Raw genomic sequence first — 22,724 nt, forward strand, 5'->3', positions numbered from 1 at the left:
GATGAGAAGCTGCAATATGTTTCTGTCTTTGATATCTGTGGGAAATGATGGAGTGTTCTCCTCATGTCCATCTGGTCAGGATCGGACCCCGCGGTGCCTCTTTCTCCTCTGGCCTTATGAGCTCTGTGGTTTCTCTTCCCGACAAAATAAACATGCACTTTTTATGACACATGGAGGAGCCGGCAGAACACATAAACTAAGGCATCCTGCCAGCGACCTGTGTCTGTATGAGAGTGCAACACAAAAGCATTTACACCCCTGAGAATAATCACAGTGTACACACACACACACCCCTGCTATGTGTGTTTTCATAGCCAATTTGACCCATGGCCATTTCTCTGGCAGGTTGTGTTTTAATCAGTTGAGAGATGCTTCAATTCGCGCCTCTATTAATAGGTCAGAGAGCAACACAGTGCAGACCCGCGTGGCAAGGTGGTGTATTATCTTAGCAGCAAGTTTCGCATGGGTGTTAATTAGAAATGATCACCTGAAAAGGTCACCCAGGTGGGGGACAGCCAGCGGTGGGCAACAGATGAACCTAATGTGTGAACATGTGCCTGATGGGAAAGACAGTCTTTTTGTTCTTTTCTGAACTTAAACGTTTATCACTAAAAGATGACGCGATGGGAAAGGAGGAGACGTTTATTCGATCTAATGAAAGGAAGACAGTGGCTCCTTCATTCTTAAGTGGAAAATTTTTAAAAGTAGATAAAAAGCATGACGGGAAACACTTTTTTTCCTCACTTACTCTCAGACAGCCTCTTATTAGGGGCTAATTGGTTAATTTTTGGGGGATCCATGTATTGTTTTATTGAAATAAAGTTGTGAGATGAAATGATTCCTGACTGTTATTACCAAATTTTCAGTATACGAGTGGTTTTCATGATTTAAATTAAAGTGTTTAATTACCGTGTAATTAAAAGATCAGAAACAAGGTGAATAACACGTCTAAACCCTCATCTTTTCCACTGTTTTAGAGTTAAACGGTGAGAATAAAGTTTACTGTATGTGGGCGGTTTTGCACTCACTCTGCGGGCACTGCTCGCTGGTGCAGTTTATAGACTGGAGGTCGAGCCCCTGGCAGTCTTTGCCCCCGGTGCCGGGTGAGGGTTGGGTGCACTCCCTGCTCCTCCACATCGAACAATCTGCGCCGCACGCCGACCACTTGCTCCACTCGCTCCAGCCTCCATCCACTAGAAACACACAAACACACACACAGTTTCACTTTACAACACACACAATTTAGTTTACACAAATTAGACTGATGATTTGAAAACAAGCTAAACAGTTTCAATGAAAAAAGTTGCAACTTTTTTTGTTTCCCCCCCACAATTACACAATAAAATTTTGATGCAAAAGCAGTGGTATATTTGCACGTTGCCATCCTGTCCAAACCATTTGTTAGAAAGTGTAAACCTGGACTTGATACCTTATAAAGACATGCAAATCCACTTGTTCATACTAAAATCCAGCAGCTGTACAGGGAAACCGCAGCGTGTAAAACTGCTGAGGAACGCCAGGTTGTCTCATTTCTTCGCTCATTGTTTATTTTCATCATGGAAATCAGATGCAAATAGGTTAAACCCCACTGGCGTGAAGGTGCTGTACACAGTGCTGCAGCTCGGTCGCCCCGGCTGTCAGCAGACTGGATCTATTCAGGAAAATTTATTTTTCAGTCGACTGTCAAACACACATGCTTCAAGTTTCTTGACTAAATGAACACTGGTGTGATTAAACAACGTGCTTTCAGTTTGATTACTGTCAAACAAGATGTTATCGCAGCAACTGCTGAGTTGCCTGCAGTGCAGCTGGATGCAAAACACGAAACAGGAGGTCTCACTCTGAGCCGGGAAGAATGAACATTACACCTGCAGCCCGGCCACAACTTCAAACAGCACAAAGCAAAATGAGACAAATGAAAATGGGTTCGTAATAGTCCTGAGCATGCCTCGTAATAAGAAAAACCAGTGACTTTTCTTCACACGGAGAAGGAGGCCATTTCACAAAGGTGGAGGTAATTTTGGCATTGTAGCTGGTGGAGGTGGTGGAGTGATACTGAGAGCGACACAGCGTTGGAGCCTGGAGGAGGTTACCGTTCGGCTAATGGGAAAAAGAGCAGTAATGAGCTCTCATGGGGGGGAAAAACACCTCTGTCTCGCTCTCTTTTCCAAATGTATGGGTGAAGGGGACGTGATGACATTCATTTGCTCTCTCATGCACACTTCTACAACAGCGACCCTTCCCTTGACTGACCAGAGAGGCAAGAAAACCTAAGTGTTCATTAATCCTGGCAATAAAAAGTCTAGGGGAAATGACCTCCAGACAGCACATCATACCTACTGCATTTCATGAGGCTGTGTTTAATAAGACACAAGTGAGGCTGCATATTATTTCATAATTAGCCCAAAAATTGGTTCTGTTTGATTTTCAGGCAATTCTCAATTTGGAAAGCCAAGCTGATGAACAAATTAGACGAAGTGTGTGAATTAAACTCCACTCTCACACCAATCTGTATGTTTGTCCACGAGTGTTGTCAAATGACTGCTACAGAATTTGAGAGCACTTGTGTGTGTGTGTATGTGTGTGTGTGTGTGTGTGGTTGGATGCTGACACAGCTTGGACCTTTTTTGGAGTCAGATCCATTTGGCAGAGGGAGCAGAACCAATCAGATAATTGTCCTTGTTTGGCATTGAGTGGACCCATCCCTGGGCCAGTGGGCTGATTGTCCAGGCTGGGAATGAAAATGATTGAATAGCAAATTACATCCTAATGAATATATTATGTTGCCCCTCAGTTTATCCACGCTGCTGTGAAATATAAAGAGATGAGATCAACATCTGCCTTGACGAGATGATAAAATTCTACTTCTCTTTTCCACCACAAAGCACGACTAATGGCCATGCAAATGACATTTTCAAACAGGGAGATTGGTGTGGAAACAAAGTGATGCTTCAGGAGGGAGATGTGAGACAAGGAGTGCGATATGAGGCTGTGGGAAATCAAAAGAAAGATGAGAATGCATAAACAGGCCTTGATTGCCCATCTCTGAATGCAGGTCATATATTTCAGGAAGAAAATGTGCCTTTCACGTGAGCACAAACCAAATGTGTGAATGGCACAAACAAAACTTCCTCTGAACAAAAAGTGCACTGAAATACAAAAACTTACACTGGAATTTGATTTTTTTTTCATAAAAATTAGAAATAAATCTTATTCTTCAATTTTTATTACTGCATACAACAGAAACTAATCCACACAGTTGTGTATTTTTTTCTTATCAAATCTCCAGAAAGAGATTGTTAGCGCCGCAGCAAAAGGCACCTTAGCTGATTTTCAATCATGCAGCGCCACAGGTGTCAGGTCAGGCAGGTCTCCGAGGAGGGACGGTAATACAATAACCCAGTGGCAAGCCCCCATTTGGACGTGTTGCCAAGTGTAGAAGCAAAAGGAGTCCAACTATTCTCCGCAGGTCAGTGGGAGGGCCTTTTTGAGGCGCCGCTGTTCAAAATGACAAAGGCTGCTGACAGACACAGTCTGAGATCACTGAACACTCATGGTTTTTGTGTCCTTGAAGGAAACACGTGGAGGCGGACAAGTACCACTGAGACCAGTAGGATGTCTCTCTGCTCCCACTGTCCTGTCAACACAGCAGTACCCACCCCTAATCCAAGTGATCAAAGGCTGATGGAGGGGGAAAAAAAAAAAAAGAGGCTTTTTCTTCTGCACATCACAGGAGTTGGGACGTGGTAGCAGAGAATCGCAAATACTCTGTAATCCTAAGGAATTATAATGATAATATTTAATTTTTTTTGCAGACTATCGTGTAATCACTGACAGAGCAAAGCTGAATTTACGTTCATGTGGTGATTAAACTACTGAAACAAACCGAAATGAGAGAGTGAGATATGAAGGGGGGGGGGGCTAAAACAAATGGCACCAAATTATTAAAAATGATGCAAGGCTGTCACCAGATGGCCACTATCTTTTCATAGCAAACTAATGTGCTGTGCTGCCACATTTATCCTCCATAGCCTTCATTTATTCTATGGATGAAATGTGCAGTCTGCAGAACAATCTATGATGATATCCACAAACGCGTGACTACATACTTCTAAAGCAGAATTAGACTTTTGCATGCAGTGCAGAAAAAAAGAAGACGCACACACATACACGAGCACATGCACAAAGACACCAACCCCGAGTCTATTTATTTTTCATCTAACTGAATTCTCACAACTCCTCTGGCAAGCCAGAGGGATCATTACTATATTTAAATAATTCACACAAGTTAGAAATCTCCTCAGGTTGTTTGGTGTTCCCTTTTCTTTTCAGGCAACGCTAATTTGTGCGGAGCTGGTGTCATCCTGCTGCTTCCTAGATGTGATCATTTGAGTCTTTGTTGGAAATGCTGGCGTGATTGGACACGACTGCAGGCTCTGACCACAAGTCGGTCCAGGGGCTGAGTCAATAAGAGATGGATTGGAGAATTATCTGGAATACTTCAGCAGGATGCGCTGGAATGGAAACAAAAGGGGGGAAGGAAAAAAAGAGAGAAAAGTCGAAGGAGAAAAATGAGATAAGCTCTCGCATAGTTTGGCTACTCGCTGTCTCAAGCGTTGATCTGCTCTGCTCTCAGCCTCGGGCTTTAGCCTTAGCCTCCTCCACAGCTCCCTGCGTCTCTCTCAGCATGGAGCCCATCTGATCCACCACACAGGCCTCCGCCAACTCTCATTAAACACTGAGGAGACTTAGACAAAAATACAGATGAGCCTCTCTGGCTTCACACTTTCCCCCGGTGAGAGGTGGGAGCTCACATTTAGACACAAGAGTCATTGTGAACAGACGTGCGGCGAGTTTTGTTACCGACGGTGGCAGCCTGAGAAGCCGATTTATAATGTCTGAAAATGTGGCCCTGATCTGAGGGAATCGTGCTAATTTTTAAATGTAGAGTGGCAAACGACCGTCTGCATTTTAACAAAACAAAGACTTGGCTGGACAATGCGACAATGCACTCAATTTACAGCATTTGTATGTTGTCGATTTCAAATTTAATCCTAAACTCAGCTAAAAGCATTTTTTGATCCCTGAAGGATGAACACAACAAAACTCAGACAGCTAACGAGTTTAAGACAAAGCAGACTGTAACAAACAAATTAACCAGCGCAGGCAGCAAAACAACCAAATCAAGATTCGTGTTATTCATTTCAAAGCACTAATGCTGAAAGTTAAACACACCAGGGAGCTAATAATCAACACAGAACTCCAAGTTTAGATAATTAATGAAGTCTTGAAACAAGACCAGCATTAAATCATGTAATTTTCACAACGCAGCTCGAAAACAAAGGCAGCATGGAGGATAAAAAAAAAAAAACAGCCTCTCAAGGCCAGCATAAAAAAATAAAGAACACTACTTCTGAATCCAAATGTCAGTCGTGTCTGAATAAATAACATCATGCCTATCTGCTGCATTACATCTTCACATGCAATTCATTCCTCTCAAGTCTCAGTTTAAAATGGACCGAAATCACTTTGCAGACCTGTGAAAACTATACGCTCGGTGATAATTAACTGCAGTAAGTTGTGATGCTCTCTCTGCCTCCCTCGCTCTCTCTCGGCTGGTCCAGTCGGTTGCTGAACGTGAGTGCTTTCTTTGTCTATTCATGCATCCATGCTCACGATTCATCCAGTTGTATATATCATGTATTAGAAGAGACAAAAATAGAAGTTATATGATTACTGGAGATCTAATTGCGGGGTTGTGTGTGTTGCCGAGATGACTTAAGACTTTAACCTCTCCAGGTGTTGACAGCTGAGGTCTGGAACTGGTCTCAGATGGGTAACAAGTGGGGAGGAGGAAGGAGTCAGAGACGACACTCTGTTGCCAAACAACGGGACTGACAGGTGTAAGTGGGGTCATGTTGCTCTACCATCTCTCATCAACAGTAAAAAATTGAGTTCTTTCTTTCCCAAACTCTCTGTAAAATGTGTTCTCGGGGCACAATGCAATTTTTGCCCCAGCTCCCTTATAGTTGGAATTACACACTTTCTTCTCGCAGAGCAGCAGATAGATGGAGGAGGGAGGTGGGGGCTGGTCTAACAATAGCAGCTTGGACTGACAATCTCTTTAAGCTCAGGGAGGTCAGTATCCTGCTTCGCTGTGGAGGAATGTCAAGCATCCCTGGGCACCGCTTTAATTCTAATTCCATTACTACTTTTCTCCAGCTTCAATAATTCGAACTCCGTCCAGATCCTGATATTGCGCATTTGTCTTTCCTCCGTTGTCCTCCAGCTGCTACTGTGTATTCCAGCGGGCCATGTTACTTACACTCATTCTTGACATCTAGTGATGTCTTTACATGTAAGGCGACACCCTGATTCACAGAGGAAGATAACCTCAGTTTTAGGCAGCGAGAAGCTGCCACTGCCAGAGGTGTTGGATTTCCTTGTCTGATATTTACAGAAGGTGGGAGATTTCTTCTGCAGTCAGCACGGCTGCATCGTCCCAGCTGTCTGTCCTCACACCAGTCTGCTCAAAGAAACACTCAACCTTTCTCAACTTCTGTCTCATTGTTAATGCTCTCTCTCTCTGTCTCTCTTTTTTGGATTCTTTCTTCCATTATATCCAATTCCATCCGTTTTTATCCCTGCTTCCACCTTACACCTCCGTTTTCCCGTCCTGCTCTGTGCCTTGTTGTCTCCCCCCTGTCAGGGGGCTAATGCAAGGCTGCAAATGAGGCAGCTTGACTTCCATCTCAGGCTCCCAGAGATCAATAAGTGTTGCTCACTATCAGGCAGGACACTCTCTGCTACTCCAACGCTCCCACAAAGGAGACCAAGGTGGTAAATGAAATGCCCTCAACACACAAAGCGCCGCATTTCAGCTTTTTGTTGCTCATATTTACTAAGCAGCTTGAGCAGCAAATGTAACAAATCTACAAGCAGCTGTGACACAAAAACCAAACCTGGGAACACGTGTATGAGCTTCAAGCAGAAATGTGGCTGAAATAAAAGTTGGGTCTGTGCGCAGTGCAGATGATAAAACAAAGTCTGATAATAAATCACTTTTAGGATGAGGCCTTATTAGGCTCCGACATTGCTGAGTAAGCAGACTAATTGCAGGAAGCAGCAAAAGCTTTGCATCTACAAAAAAAGAAGAAAAAAAAAACTGAAGGTGCTGTACCGAAGGGCAGCCAAAAAAAGATGATTTGATGACCTCTAGATGCAAAAAAAAAAAGAAAAAAAAAAGAAGAAGCCACGGGAAGCCAAGCGCCACAGAACACACAGGGGTTGCCTGGGAGTTACCTGGACAGGTGGCCACACAGGCACTTTTCTGGACGTTCTGCCCCTCGCAGGACGTGCCTCCATTCAGCGGGGTGGGATTGGTGCAGCTCCGGCTCCTCTTCTGCCAGCCACGCCCACACACAGCACTGCAGGACGACCAGGTGGTCCACGTGGACCAGCCGCCGTTGACTGTTAGACCGACACCGAGAGATGGGGGAGGGGACAAATGGAGAGGTAAGAGGGGAGGGAGGGAAGGATGGATGAAGGAACAGAGCAGCCAGGATTACCCGACATGCAGAAAAGAGGGGTGGGGGAAAAAAAAAAAAAAAAAAAGAAGTGTGCTGCGCTTAATGGTGTGGCGTTTCAACTCTTTTATTTCTGGGCACATTTGTCTTTTTGTCCCCAATGTATACTGAACAAAAATAAAAAAAAAAAGAAGTGTGCTGCGCAAGAAAAATCGTGACCGCTTTTACACTCCGTGGTCCCACACTGTCAGGTGAACACATGGGAGAGCAGGAGCGAGGGGTGGGGTGAGGAAGGGGGAGGGAGGGGGGGTTGCTTCCTGTGCATGAGCTGGAATTACAGCCAAATACGGTGAACAAACAAGATGGCTTCAACAGGGAGCGGAAAATAATCTGACAACCTGCCATCTTTCACCTCATCTCTGAGGGCTGCACATGTGCTGCAAAGTAACAAGTGGGCATCTCAAATATTTATTCCAATTTAGCTCATGTTATTTAAAAATATTGTATGCAATACTTAAAAAAGGTCACAGTAAAGCCATTCCATTATAAACCAACGCTCACGGTTATTTTTAATTCAAAGAACACCTTGTCCTCAAAAACGCCGAAAGACTGAAAAATAATTAGCCTGAAACATGGCTGCAGATTAAATTGTTCTTCACATGTTCACTGCTGGTTTGACACCACCGTGCGACTTTCTTTAAACAAAAACACTTCCTGTAACCAAAGTTCAGTCAGTTCATGAACTTTAAACACTGATTTTCTACTATTTCAGCCACTTACTGAACCGGTGATCGCCTTCTAAACTTTAACTGTAAATTAGCACATAATTGGAGCTTTAGTGTCTCAATCAAGAGAAGTGATTACATCAAATTCTGCAGGTTCTGTCCCAGCATCCACTCTGTTTTCCCCAGCTTATGAAGTACAGAGATTCCTGATTTATTGACCTGAGCAGCACTGTCGTTCCCTCTCTGTACATACCGCCGTCCTAATTTCCCCCCTAACTCTCCGTGCTTGTCGTGGCTGAATCATTTCCTCGCCCTCTCTATGCAATTGATTGCCCGGCGCAGCGAGGTAAATTGCCAGGCAACTCGGCCTCTGATTACCTCTTAGCACAGAGTGCAGTCACACTAGCCCGGCCTCGTTAAAATGCATCTCTGGCCCCCCTGTTGAACTGCCTTGGAAAAGTAGCGGTTATTAGGACTTTCTACTGCTAGGGAGATTAACTAGCATGGTAGACAGGGAAAATTATAGTTCCTGCTGTAAGATAAGGAAACACAGGCATCAGTAACAGGTCTGCTTTGAACAAATTACACTGTGCCGTGATTTAACCTCAGTATATGTCACTTTATCAAGTATATATTAAGAAAGAAAGGCGTTGCACAAGAGGGTTTACCAGCAATCCTTCAAAAAAAACATTTAGATGTCATCAGAAAAGCAAACAGCAGATGAGTGAATGCTTTTGCCTCCACAGAAAACTAAACTCTACATTTCTTTTAATAGCAAAGTAATCAATTATAATCAGTGCAAGACATAATTGCACGTTTTTATTTTTGTGCCTGTGGCTGAAAGGAGTGCGTGAGGATGTGTGTTTTGACCACCCGCTCTAAATTACCACATTTCGTCTGAACACCCTTCACGGTGGCAGCTTTTTTTGAAAATCTGGATCCGTTCAGATTTTACAGGTTGTCAAACTGAAGAAAAGCCTGAAAAGATCGTTTGTGCTGAACTCAAACAGTCTTTATTACTGTTTATTAATGTTGTTAGGTATTAATACAACAGTGACATTAATAATTATATAACAATGAAAATAAAAAAAATAAATAAATCAAATATTTGCAGAACACAAATGTGATAATGTGCAGCGGCACTATGTCAAATGTTGAAAAATGGATTCTTGTTTTGAATCTGAATAAACTGGTTCAGACACGATTTACATCAGAGCAGATCACTTAGTCTTTAAGGTGTGTTGAATATTTTTTGTTGTAGATTGTATTCCAAATAAATTAACAAAATATACTTGAAATGAATTTAGAAAAACCTAAAACAGTGAGTTATATCAGTGTCTTAACAAAACATGTGTTGAGATTAACTTTCATGGAAATTGCACTAGAAATAAAAAAATACAAGTTGAAAGGTAATCAATGTTTATCTTATGATGTGTGTATCAAAGACTGTAAACATAGCTAGACCTCGGACCAGAAGCTGGAAAGGGACCGGCTTTGACCTCGCTGCTCATTTTCCTAACAAGTTTTGCTGGGCTTTTGTGTGCTGGGCTGGTGGGCGGGACGTAAAGCCCCACATCCTCAGTGCGCAGACGCAGGTTCTAAAAAATACAATATGGCAGCTCCTGTATACCTGTGCCTGCTGGCTTCAATTCCCAACAACTAGAGAAGGCCCACATTAGTTTTTGTCTTTCACATTGGCAGGCAATCATGTCAATGCCTCTATGTGTTTCTGTCAGAAGAACATCTCATAAACAACTTATAGTGATTTTACATACATCCAATGCTAATACATTTTTGGATTCAACCCCATTCAGGATGACAGCCACAGCTATTCAACCCTATAATCTCATCAGTTTTACAAATGATGTGCTAAAGTTTTGTGTGTTTGTAGCTGAGAGTCATCCCTGACACATACTTGGAGCGGTAACAGATTCCACAACATCATTGTTTAAAATTTTGGCATTAAGAGTTGAGTCAACCCTTTCTGTTAGCAAAATATCTTATGGACCACAGGCCAAAAATACAAAAAAAACAAAAACAAAAAAGCCCAGAAAGAAATCACTGGTGTGCATCTACAAATACGTCTGACCTTCTTTTTAGTGTTTTGTGATTTACAACCTGAATGCACCTAGGGACAAAGTACCTCTCAAGTCATTAAGAAAAAAAATATATATATATATATATATATATATATATATATATATATATATATATTCTTGAAAAACACAACCCAGACTTTAGGTAAACTCTCTTATTATGTTTTATGACCTGCTCGAGTGTGACTGTGTGTTTTTCCACAGAATTGTTGATCTGCTGGATTTCACTTCTTTTTTGTTGTTGTTGTTTTATTTTAATAATTTTTGCTTTGTTCTGAATATTTTTGTGCTGTAGCCCATGCAAGGAGGTTTTGTGTACACCAGCTGATGACAGCACACATGTGCGAAACTATAAAAAAAGACGTAGCTCGTTTCAAATTACTGTCACCTCGTGTTGTGTTGACGTGTTTGCTGCACACGCACGCATTCACGCTCCGTCTGAAGAATGTGGACTTTCACTTAAAATTTCCCAAAGCAGCACCTTCACAGAGAGGTGTGGAGCGGTTTATTTGTGCTTTAAAATGTAACTGCTGTGGAAAGAAAATACAATAAATCAGTAAATTGGGTTTCTGTTCTGTGGCTAGCATCCTCAGCCATTTGTGTTCAAATATGATAAAGTGCATTTTTAACAGTGACCTCCTATTATAAATCTCATAAAGCCTGTTAATAAAGTTTATTACTCGTTCCCTCTAACGTTATTGCCCACTAAGACCCTGAGAGGTTGTTTTTCATTAACATCAAATGTATTACTCAGCAACTTTAAGTCATCTCCTGTAATTTAAGGTATTGTTACAATATCCAAACCCTGAAATTAAGCAAAACGTTTGTACATTTGTCTATTTTCAGATTAGGGTTGCAGCTATCAAATATTTTAGTGACTTTGTATTCTATCTAAAGCAGTCATCCTCCAATGAGAGAGTCGGAGGTTTGATTCCTGCCAGCAGTCACATGTTGAAGTGTCCCTGGGCAAGACGTTGAACCCCTCACCGCCTCCGATGTGCCCCATCGGTGAATGAATGGAGTTTAAAGAACTGAATAGTCTACATGGAATGATTTATTCAGATTAGCTTTGTAGAGATGTAGTCGAGTGCTGTATGAATGTGTGTGGATGTGTTTGTGGATGGGAAAATGAGGGCACAGATTGATTGGCTAGAAAGGCACGATGTAAGGACAGTCAGTTTACCATTTAGTAATCAGATACATATAAGCTACATAAGTGATTGACAACATTTTTTTTACTGAAAGTCTATGACATTTACTTATAATAAAAGTTGCAGCATCCCTCTACCCTGTCAGAGCCACGCATGTAGAAGAGCAAATGCTCATCACAAACAAACTATTCAGTAACTTATTTGTTTTTAGAAACTCTTTGAAGAAAGATTTTTCTCATTAAAAAGCTAACAGTCACCTTGCTCTCTTGCACACCTTCCTCCAGGGATGACATGTCAGGACATTTGTGACGGTCTGTTTTTGCTTTTATTGTTCCACGGAATTAAATTCTTTGACATGCGTAGAGCTTAACGAGAGAATTTCCTGAATCATTTTCACCTTTGATGAACCAAAACGTTTCGTCTCTTTTCTCCTGGAAATACGGGTTTTTGACAATGAATCAGTTTGAATGAAGCAGAGCTAAAACATTGTACAGCCTAAATGCTGGAAACAAAAGTCCAAAATCCTGCAATTGCTTTTATAAGATCGAGTCAACATCAGAAAAATGGGACTTAATTTCCTCTCATTTTATGTTGCAAATCCTTAAATGAAGATGAATTCAAAAGAACTAAGTTTTAAGCAAAGATTTCACACAACGAATAGCACTTCGAGTGCGTTTTGTGAATGACTCAACTACAACCTCACCAGATTTTAGCAAAATATCTGTAAAACTGTTTGAGCTACAGCCATTTTCTTTTGTTTCTAAAGTCTGTGGCAGCCATCTTGAATTGGATTAGCTCCAAAAGTTAATAATTTATAAATGTACGTCCAATGACTACTTCTTGCAAGTTTCATAAAAACTTGTCTAGTGGTTCTTGAAGTATTTTGCTTACAGACCGATACATAAACACACACACACACAGACAAAGGGAAAACATTATTGTCTGCCCTCTCCCTTTTAGTACATCAGAAGTTGCTCTGCTTCCACAGCGCATCGTTCTCTGATCTTCAGGAAATTGCATCCAAGACCGATTATGTGTCTGATATAATTTCAAAATATTCAGTCCTAATTCACAAAGTGGTTTCACGAATCCCTCCTGTGTGATTTCCATCTACTGTTTACATGCAACTGAGAAGGAAGACTGTCTGTATGTATGGATGCTTTTCACTGAACCCTCTGTGATAGCAAATAGGCTGCATTTTAATAAAGGTCACTCTGCTTATCCAGCCAAGTCATTATTTACAGTTTGCTCTTAATTCAATTTCCTCCCTCCTCCTGGATCCACAGCAGAGGGGAGGAGGAGGAAGATGGCAGCCATGACATCCGAGACTGCCAGCTTTTTCCGAAACCCTGCCAGCAGCATTTTAAGTTCTGTTAATTAACGTCCAGATATGCTACTACTATTCATTTACTCAGTGAAAAAGAGCTGACGTGTGCAAGTTGACACCATATGCCACTCACATGCAGCGCTGCTTCGTATTTGATACGACTTCACAGTAAATTATGGACATAACTGAACAAAGACCCAAAAACCAAGAGAAAACCTTCACCCAGATATGTTTCATGCAGCATGCAGAGTTTAATGTGGAGATGAACACAAAGCATGCAAACATAAAATGATTCCTCTATTCTTTCCTTTAAGGTTTGTATATTTTTCAGATTAAATTGAGCCCAGACCTGCTGTCAACTTTTGCACGTCTTAACATCTGTTCAAAGAAGCTATCATCACCTACCGTAGATGAGGACAGTGGCGGAGTTGCTTTTGCGGCGAGCGACGATGTTTTTGGCCACGCACGTGTAGTTGCCCGTGTCTGCAAGCCGTGCTTTTTTGATGACGAGATTGTGGTCGGTCGTGATGAAATAATTAGGGTCGCTCGCCGGGTCGACCAAATCCTCGTTTCGCTGCCACTCCACCTGGAAATAAATTGTAATGGTCAAAAAGTTCCCTGCAAAGACGGAGAAACCCGTTCCGCAGTGAACAGACGTGACGTGGATGAGGGAAAACAGAATCTTTCTTTCTGATGCAATCTGACCAAGAAATAAAAAGAGGTATGAACTGACATGAAACTGAAAATACTCGTGTCCACTATTTTGAATATTTATTCCTTTTTTGTACGGTGAAAAGATGGCAGCTGTTATTTCGGAACTGCTTGTGGTTTGAGACCAAAGCCAATCATGCTCTGCAGCTTCTTTACTCTTTTCCAGGATCCAAGTTTGATGTTTTTTTCCAATTCTTGGTGTGTTCATGGACTAGCCTGCGTGTTTTGTTGCTCTCACTTGACCTTGCACTGTCTCTCGAGAAGCAATGGTATGGCAGCATTGTTGCTGGTATTACTGCCAGTCGCGATACCGCATGTAATTGGGCTTTCTTCCTCTCTCTGTTTTCTCCCGTGGTGACTTCTGCTCTGATGTTCTTTTCTGCTGAACCGCAGTTGGCACCTTCCTTCCCGTTTCTCTCCACACAGTCCCTTCGCTGTCGAGCCGTGATTGGCTCGTCTGCCGGCTCTCGTCTCTGGGCTGTCTGAGCGCCGAGCCCGGGCTCCTGTTGTGTTGTTATTAGAGCAGTTAGTGCCTATCTGGGACCGGGAGGATGCAGCACATGAGGTGAAACAGCTGGCACCACTCTGGCCCTCTAAACACACACCAGCTAAAGACGAGCGGAGAGAAGAGGAAGTGGAGTAGAACATGAGAGATGCTGCGCGTGGAGAGACGGAATGAGATAAGGACACAGTGAGGCAAATAGACCCATTCATTATGGATGGGCCTTTAGAGATGCCAAACGGGGAGTGAAGCCTCCAAGCCTATCCTGAGTAATGTGACGAGATGATGTGATATATGGCTTCCCAGAGATGTAAAAGAGATAATAAATCAATAACAGGGAATAATTAGAGCTGTAATTTATCTGTGCGGGGTTGTCTGCTCCCTGTGGAATGCAGAAAGATACCACTGAGCCGAGTCTGAATGTGCTCTTTGTCCCCCTGGTGAGGGATGGGTGAACTGATGCTACGTGTGAGCCTATAAATATCTCCTGTTTCTGTGTCTCACCTCAGCTTGTGGCACTCCCTCGGGGGGATGGCAGCGCAGCAACACCTCCTGGTCCAATGCCACCTCTTTGCCCTGCGGTTCCTCTTCAAAGTTCTTTCTCAGGTCTTGCAGAAATAAAGAGAGGGGTGGGGGGTGGGGACAAAACCAATTAGGTTGTCTGTGAGAGCTTGTGACATTTGAAAGAAATCCGTCCATAAAAAAAAAACAAAAAAAAACAACTTGGTGTGGTTTCTAAATTCCACTCTCGAAATGTTCAACCGTGGCCTCGGTGAGGATGTCGCACTCCAGTTGGCCCCTAAGCCACGGTGGAATCAGTGGCACCAACCATGTTGCTTATTACAGGCTGCCTGGCTGCTTCAGAGATGTTTGTCTGCTGCCAGAGGGACCTGTATGAAGCAAAAGCAATTGCATTACCCCCTTTCATCCCACCCACTCCCTCCCCCCCACCTCTCTCTCCAGCAGCCTGCAGCCTCCATCTGTGTGACGGCTTGGAGCAGTCACACGAAAACAAAGCCCCGAGGCGCCTGGACAAGAACTCCTGCAAGCCTGGCTGGCTGCATGGGGCTTCACATTACGTCTCATTGAGCACTCTTACTGTTGCATCAACTCCTGCAATATATTTGTCTGTAAGCCCCGGCTGTGAGTTACACACAGGTAAAAGTGGCGAGGCTTGCTTCTTATGGAAGTGGGATGGGGGGGGGATAAATGCAGGTCTGTTTGTATCAGATGAGACAGGCGGGCTGCTGATCGCTGGCGGCTCGGTGCAAATTTGATGTGTTCGCTCCATGTTTTGACTCAGAGCGAAGCAATGTGTTATTGTGTCGTGAGGGGCTGAATTCCTTTAAACAGATGTTGAGCCTGTCCTGATGAATCATACAGAGAGAAACGTTAAGAAAAGCAGAGAGTTTCACGACATTTAATTTAATTAAAGCAGATGCAATGGGACTGGAGGACACTCGAGATGTAACAGCTCTGGAAAGCTCTAAAGTATGAGGATATAAGAGGGTGCAAATAAATATTGGAAATGTGTCCTTCTGCGTCACTATTTGAGCATGTGTGTGTCCTTATCTTCCATCTATCTGACTTTGTTAAGCTCTCAAACAAGAGTAGATAATGAATGTGTGTTTTCAAAAAGCCTGGTGGTTTTGGAGGCTGCGTTTGGCTTTGTCTGGGATAATACATATTTATGTGGGAAATAATAGGCAGAATGTTGTAAAATACTCAAATGTAAAATGGCTTCCTCTAATAAAGCTTTTGAGGCTGCAGCAGGGGATGTGCCTGCGTTCCCCAGACAGATTTATGATTGCTGCACAGCAATAAATTTCAATTCTGTTTTTATTCAAGTTACTTTCATAGGGATCATTGCTGATATAGTGTAGCTAGTGAAAAATATGCTCATGAATACTTAAATTTAGTGCTCCAATTTTTTCCCCCTTTTTAAACTGTCTTTAAAGAGATACATTTTTTTTCTCTCACTCTTTTTGCAATGGTCTCATATTTTCTTCGTATCAGTAAAATCACAAAAGATTACTGAACTAAATTATAAACTGTGATGAAACACATCAGATTGAACTAATTGTTAAATGAAAGTTGTCCTGTATTTTCCCTACTAGTCAAAAATATACATATTGATTAACCTCTTATTACAACCTGACATGTTAAAGGGATACTTCCTTTGAAGTGGGATTCTGCGGAAAGGTTTTGAACAATTAATATCTTACTTATTATAGTCAGCTCTTTGAATGGCCTCAGTTTGGAGGAACAGTTTAGGTCTGATCAGATTAATGAGTTAACGGTTACTCTGAGCGAGGCCAAGATTAAAGTGGATTGATGTTGTTTTAAAACAACTTAGACTTCAAGTTTCATCATCGTTCCTGCAAATGAACATTCACAAAGTCATCAGTTTCACATTAAATGATTATTTCATCAGAAATATTATGATCATCCTGCTGGAAGTGCGACAGCTAGCTGATACTATTTGCATTCAGAAATAACCACATAATTCTGTGTAAATAACTGTGTAATCCAAAATAATGTTCACACAAACCACCTGATATTTCTAAAATTGCAAGTGTTTTAAGACGGCAGCAATCCACTTTGGTCTAGCCATTAGCTCATTAATCCAGTCAAAATTAAACTATTTCTCAAAACTGAGGCCCTTCAAAGAACTATCTACAACAGGTAAGACATTAATAGTCTGCAACCTTCCAACAGAACCCCACTTCAAAAGATCTGAACTATTGCTTTAAACAGCTCATGCATTTGTAAGGACACTCAGATCAGTTTAAAGTGCACTCACAAGCAATCCTGATGAATGCTTTCTGGCTCTTTTGGGTTCCAGTGGTGCTCCAGGCGACACAGTGACACCAGTACTCATCAAGGCCAAAAATCTTCTCCACCTGCTGTCTGGTGATTTCAATTGTCACCTGCATGACTGGCAGTGCTGCAAAGCAAGCACAGAAATAACAAAAAAACAATGAACATGTGCTCTGAATGAGACATCAGCTTGTCTGCCTGAAACAAAGGGCGAAAAAAACTGGAGGGGAAGAACAACTGAGCAGACCTGAAACCTTTAGTGAATTTTGTACCTTGAACTAAACCGGCAAAGTAATTAAAATAAAAAAAATAAAAAATAAAAAAAAACCCTGGCAGAATAAACGAGCAGACAACCGTAATCCTCTATAAACAGAGAGCTTGTTAACTGAGGAAAATGAGACGAGAGCCTCCCAGCTATCCTTGCTGTAATTTGGAGGGCGTTAAAACGGCAACAGTTGGGAAGGAACTACAGAGTGCTAAACAAACGCTGTAAACCAAAACACCGAGCATACTGTAGGCTGCTTCTCTATTATCAAATCCGGAAGGGAGGGGAAGAGTTCAATTTATGGAGCATTCCTCCAACAGTGTTGATATAAGAGATGCTTCTGTAACACGAGGTAAAAAAAGCAGCTTATTGCTTTTTTTTTGGCAGAACAGACAGACAAGCCTTCTCTAAATAAAAGCAAAATTGGGCCAAAATCCATTCTGCTAAACTGTGCAAACAATATAACATTGTCAGAGTCTCGTCTCTCTTATCTTTGTGAAGAAATCCTTCATTTCATTTTCCTTTGCTCTTATATTCGGAACCTACAATCCACGGGTATATTTTTATATATTGAGCTGCGACCCTGATCCCCACCACGTGCACCCCTGTGTCTTCTCTCTGATAAAAAGATTGCCGTGTTTTCTCCGAGCTTCCAGCCGTCGCTCCAACTCATATCTTCTGTTTGGGTGAGAAGGGTTCATATGAGCCCAGAACATTTTTAAATCGCAGTGGACACATCCTGGAGACTGATAGAGGAAGAATACACAGACCATTATATTCAGATTCAACGGGGAGCTTCTCCCCGACTGCCATTTGCATAAAAGCACTTTGTGACACTCTTCCACTCCCCTCGCAATCTTGATCTGTCTGAGCTGATGGTTTCCAGCTCCAGAGTGAGGCTCGAGGAAGTGGCACCTGTCAGGACAACAAACCTATACAGCAATTACGTTCTGCTTTTGTTGCAACACATCAAAACCAAACATGGATTTTTTTTTTTTCCCCTGGAAATAATTTCATAGAGGAGCTCTGTGCTGGGTCGAGAGTGCAGCCTGGCCCAGTGGTTACACAAACTGTTGGCGTCCATCGCCGGCAGCCACACAGAGTGATAAGTAGCTGTGAGGGTCACTGGCAGACCGCCATGTATTCGTGTCTAAATGCAGGAGATTTTTGCTGTATGTGATCACAGTAAATGTCAGTCTGTGTGCTGTGAATCCAGCCCTGAAGCACCTCTCAGAGCATCAACACCACCCCATGCTGCGTGCTTCACCAACAACTAATTAAAAAAAAAAAAGGAAAAAGAAGTGAGATTTCTGCATGTTTGTTTTGGCTTTAATAATTCTGCCTAGAAGTCTCAAAAACGTTGATTCAGTTAAAAACAAATGCATTATTTAACAACCGATGTTTACTCTCTCCTTGTCTTTTTGGATTTAGGCTCTTTTGTTAAGTGTGTGTGTGTGTGTGTGTGTGCTGATGTGTGCAAGTCTGCAGTGAGTGTGTTTGACTCAGGGTGAGAGAGCGCCTAAAAGCTAAAACAAATGGCTAAAGTAGCAAAATGGGCACTACATAGAATGAACAAATGGAGCAGAAGAAATGCCCTTTTTTCCCCCAACAAATCAGCAGCATCACGGCATTCGCTTTTCCTTTTAAAATATATGAGCTAAAATAAAATTGTTGTACATTTTTGAACGTAATTGCATCAAGTGCCAGAACTTTTATTTATTTTAACATTTTTGTATGTTAAATCCAATGAATCACTGCACTGACTGAAAATACTGTAATTAAATCTGGCACATCAGAGTGCAGCAATCATTGGTTACTTATTTAGAAAAGTGCCAATCACATCTAGTGCACAAAAAATACAGTCCATTTGTTTTCGTTGCTGTACACTTAGAAGTATCTGCCGATATATGTTAGTTGCTAAAAAGGTTGAACTAATCAAGCAGCTGATTCATGGAAACAGAAGATTTTTAGCTTGACTTGCTTGACTGATGACTGGTATAACATCAGTAATGCTGATGTTACTGTATCTGTTCTGTAGTTTTTAATGATGGCCATACAAAGGATCATGGCCACCATTTATCAATGAGTGACTTTAAGTTCATGTCAGTTGTGCGTTGCAGTGTTGTTATAGCTGCCTTCCTGAGGCGGGGTGATGCAGGATGTTTTTCTGGATAAAACTGAAGTCTAGACTTATTTTTCACTGTGAGCTGTCCACAGTAGGTGGATGTGTAGCTGTTGATGTGTAAGCTTAATGTTACTGCCTCTCTGATGCTGCCGGGGTCTTCATTTGAGCGGTCAGAGGTGGTTGTGTTGGAACGCTGAATTCTTAATGTAAGGCTGATAAAGTCGGACATTTATGTCCACACACTCACTCGCTAACCCTGATCTTCTCAGACTCTGATTCCAGCAGATTTTAATGTGGGTCCATTTGTGTTGGACAAGTCAGAAATCGTTAGGAAAAAAGAAGATGCATTTAGTGCCTCACCATCTTACCAGACATAAAAAAACACCACTGGTAATATATAATACATAGATTTATAAAATTCTCAGAAAGGAGACATGGTAGCAACAATAGCGGAGTTGCAAAGAGAAAAACTGAGCATAGAGTGAAGCACAACCTCAAACCTGAAAGTTAAACTAACTTGTCAGAAGCTCCTTCAGCCTTAAATGTGAAGAATAAAAAAGAAAGATTTGATGGCCTTGATTTACTCTCAGCTTTCAGCAGTTTATGTGAGGAATATGGGGAAAAATATCTGAATACATACATTCAAATTATAGCACTAAGTGGTGTTCTGGGCTTTGTGTTGCCCTACGTACAATAAAAACCTGTATCCATCTGTATGAAGATGGATGGCAGGAACAATAGCAACCTGAGGTGAGAAATCTTAAGAGGAGCAATTCGTAGCTCTGCTTGCTGGGCTAATTGCATTCTGTTTCCTTATCTCTTCCTGTCTCCATAATTACCTGCTTTCTGTGGCTGACACCTTCCAGTAACACTCCTCTGAGTCACTCTGTCCAATTTCACTCCAATTAATCAGAAGGACAACATAATTTCATCAATTTTGGAACAAAATACAAATTTTAAGCACTTAATATTGATTGGACAGGCTGTCATTTATGATTTTTGCAAAAGTTTACTTCATTTGAAGAGAATAACAGAAAGGAAGGAAAACTTTAAAGCCATGATTTGAAAAACAAATGACAGGTATAGAAGCTATTTATTTACAAAATGGATCAGTCCTTGACTTATGACTTAATTATAATAAAAATTAAATTTTAACAATATTCTCTGAGGCGTCAGAGGTGCCAGGAAATAAAGTAAATTTACACTTCCTTTCCTGCAAGATACTAAGTGTGCACTTAAAATTCCTGTTAAATGATAATTAAAACACACAATTCCCTCAGCCTTTGGTTTGATATCAGGCCCATTTATGAATGAGCTCATATCTCAAACCTCAGTGAAATTACAGTGAAAAATTTAAAGGGTGATTATGTGATTGACACTGCATGAATCCTAGACTTACAGCTGGAACCCTGGAGAGTTCATCTTTATTGGAGCGCGACGGGGCAATGTGCCAGGCTGTGCTCAACCATGATAAGATTTGGAAAGAGCACACCTCTTTTGTAACATGGCATGGAAATTATGAGAGACCTGCAAAAAAAAGCACCACGCACAAGAACACTGAAAGCATCAGAATGAGCTACTCTGGCATTTAGTGTCACGATGCACAAACTTACTGTCTGAATAAGCATAAAAAATCATTCTGGCAAACCTATTCCTTTTCTACAACATTAAGATTTCTAAGTAAACTGAAGTCATGTTGTGTGTTTTTTCAAAATTATATATATTTATACTGGAAAATCAGATTCTATTTAGATTTTAAAAAAGTAAAAATTTGTTTACCAGGGTTGAGTGGTAGTAAGGTTATAAGGTCTACTGAGGTATTCAAAAATAGCAATGGCATTGATTTAAATACAATTAATTAAATCTGCTGCAAATAAGTTTAAATGTATAGTTAGATTTGTTTCAAAGATCGTATATATTATAGACCAAGAGTCCCCACCTTCTTTTGTTTTTGGGAATTGAAGCTAGCTAGACCCAGTTTCCAGAAGCTGCCATGTTGTATTTTTTGGAACCAGAGTCTGAGCACTAGAGGCGAGGGTCTTTAAGTCCTACCCACTCCCCAGTACACAATCATGACGTAACTTGACCTTTGCTTTAAGCGTGAAATAACTATTTACAGCTAAATGTGTTGGGAAAAATAAACATTTGATCTACATGAATATAAGAACTACATGACTCAACAAGAGTCAGCACCTGAAAAAAATATTTGAGGTGTATTATTATTTTTTTAACAAGGGTAATGTCCCACTTAATGTTTGACTTAAAACGTGTACCAGCCAACAGGGAAGGCTAGTCCTGTTCTGGCTTCAACTTCCCGGTTACAGTCAGAGGTATAGATATATAACGTCGCTGGTTTGTTTACAAGAAAAGTACTTCCTGTAAACCCTTCTTTCACTTGTTCCCACTGCACTGGAATATTATTTCTTTGTAGTGACCTCTAATGTTTAGGAGGGGGACTGCAGGAACCGCTGTGCATTTCAAAATATTAATGGTAACTCTGCCATGTTCAAAGCACAACGTTCCTGCTTTATTACTAAGACACGACCTGTTTACTGAAAACAAAAAAAGTGTCTATTGTCAAACTGTCAAAAAATTTGGAAACAAAATCTATAAAAACAGGTTGCTGCTTTTGTTACCCTCACAGCCAATAGAGTAGCAGCCACCAGAGGCAGAAAAAATATTGGGCCTTATGTTACTGTTGCAGAGCAGGCAGCGGGTCACACAGTGAAAGAACAGCTGCTTCCCTCTTTGTGTGCTACAACCACACTTGAGGTAGGTAGAGATGACAAGCTGCTTCTGCAGCATTACTGTAACGCTATTAACATTTTGTTCAAGCTCTTATTTGTTGTTTAAATCACTTTGTGACTCTGATACAATAGACATAACAAAATAATACAGGTCTGTTTTTGTAACTTAAGGAAATTAATTTAAAATATATAGGAAACCCTTCAAATGCTCTCAAATCCAAATTAACAAGACAACATCTAAAAGCCTTCCTAGGCAGACTGTAAAACTGTATGCTGTTGTATATTTTGAGGAAGGCTTAACAGCATCAAAAATATGGATACTGCCCAACCTTATTGTTTATATTTCCAGAATAAGAAATCTGAAGTTAGCGTGCTTTTTTAACATCTCATAATAAATAATAAATAACAAATACTGTCAACACCCGGTAACAAAACTACATATCAGGTTGTCAATGCAATTTTAAAAAAGCAAAACTATATTTTCAGGACAGACATTGTGACATTTTATTTCTCACCAAAATGGGCTGCACATAAAGCAGAAAGAAATTATTTATACAAAAGGAGTATCTTAAATGCATTCAGTGCATTCGCTCAGGCTTAAAAACTACAAAACATCGTTCTTTCTCTCGATTACTTGAGTTTAAAAAAATACAACAAGCAGAAGAAATAAAACGCCTGGAGCAAATGCAGAAAGGCAGGTTCATGAATAACTTGACCTTACTTTTGTAT

General features: G+C 41.2%; 1 protein-coding gene across 4 annotated transcripts in view; it reads right to left on the minus strand.

The window, feature by feature from the left end:
• unc5a (unc-5 netrin receptor A) overlaps positions 1-22,724 on the minus strand; it is a 163,259-nt gene that overhangs the window by 38,409 nt on the left and 102,126 nt on the right. For 2 of the 4 annotated variants that reach the window (XM_017426693.3, XM_017426692.3), the window contains exons 3-7: positions 16,842-16,985; positions 14,543-14,646; positions 13,231-13,411; positions 7,303-7,470; positions 1,029-1,193 (exon numbers count right to left, since the gene is read on the minus strand). In XM_017426693.3, coding sequence (XP_017282182.1) covers positions 1,029-1,193; positions 7,303-7,470; positions 13,231-13,411; positions 14,543-14,646; positions 16,842-16,985 — 762 coding nt within the window. The remainder of the gene's footprint in view (positions 1-1,028; positions 1,194-7,302; positions 7,471-13,230; positions 13,412-14,542; positions 14,647-16,841; positions 16,986-22,724) is intronic. The other 2 variants (XM_017426695.3, XM_017426694.3) reach the window with 1 other exon arrangement.

This window comes from Kryptolebias marmoratus, linkage group LG9, assembly GCF_001649575.2.
Source record: "Kryptolebias marmoratus isolate JLee-2015 linkage group LG9, ASM164957v2, whole genome shotgun sequence".
In the NCBI taxonomy this organism is placed as follows: domain Eukaryota; kingdom Metazoa; phylum Chordata; class Actinopteri; order Cyprinodontiformes; family Rivulidae; genus Kryptolebias; species Kryptolebias marmoratus.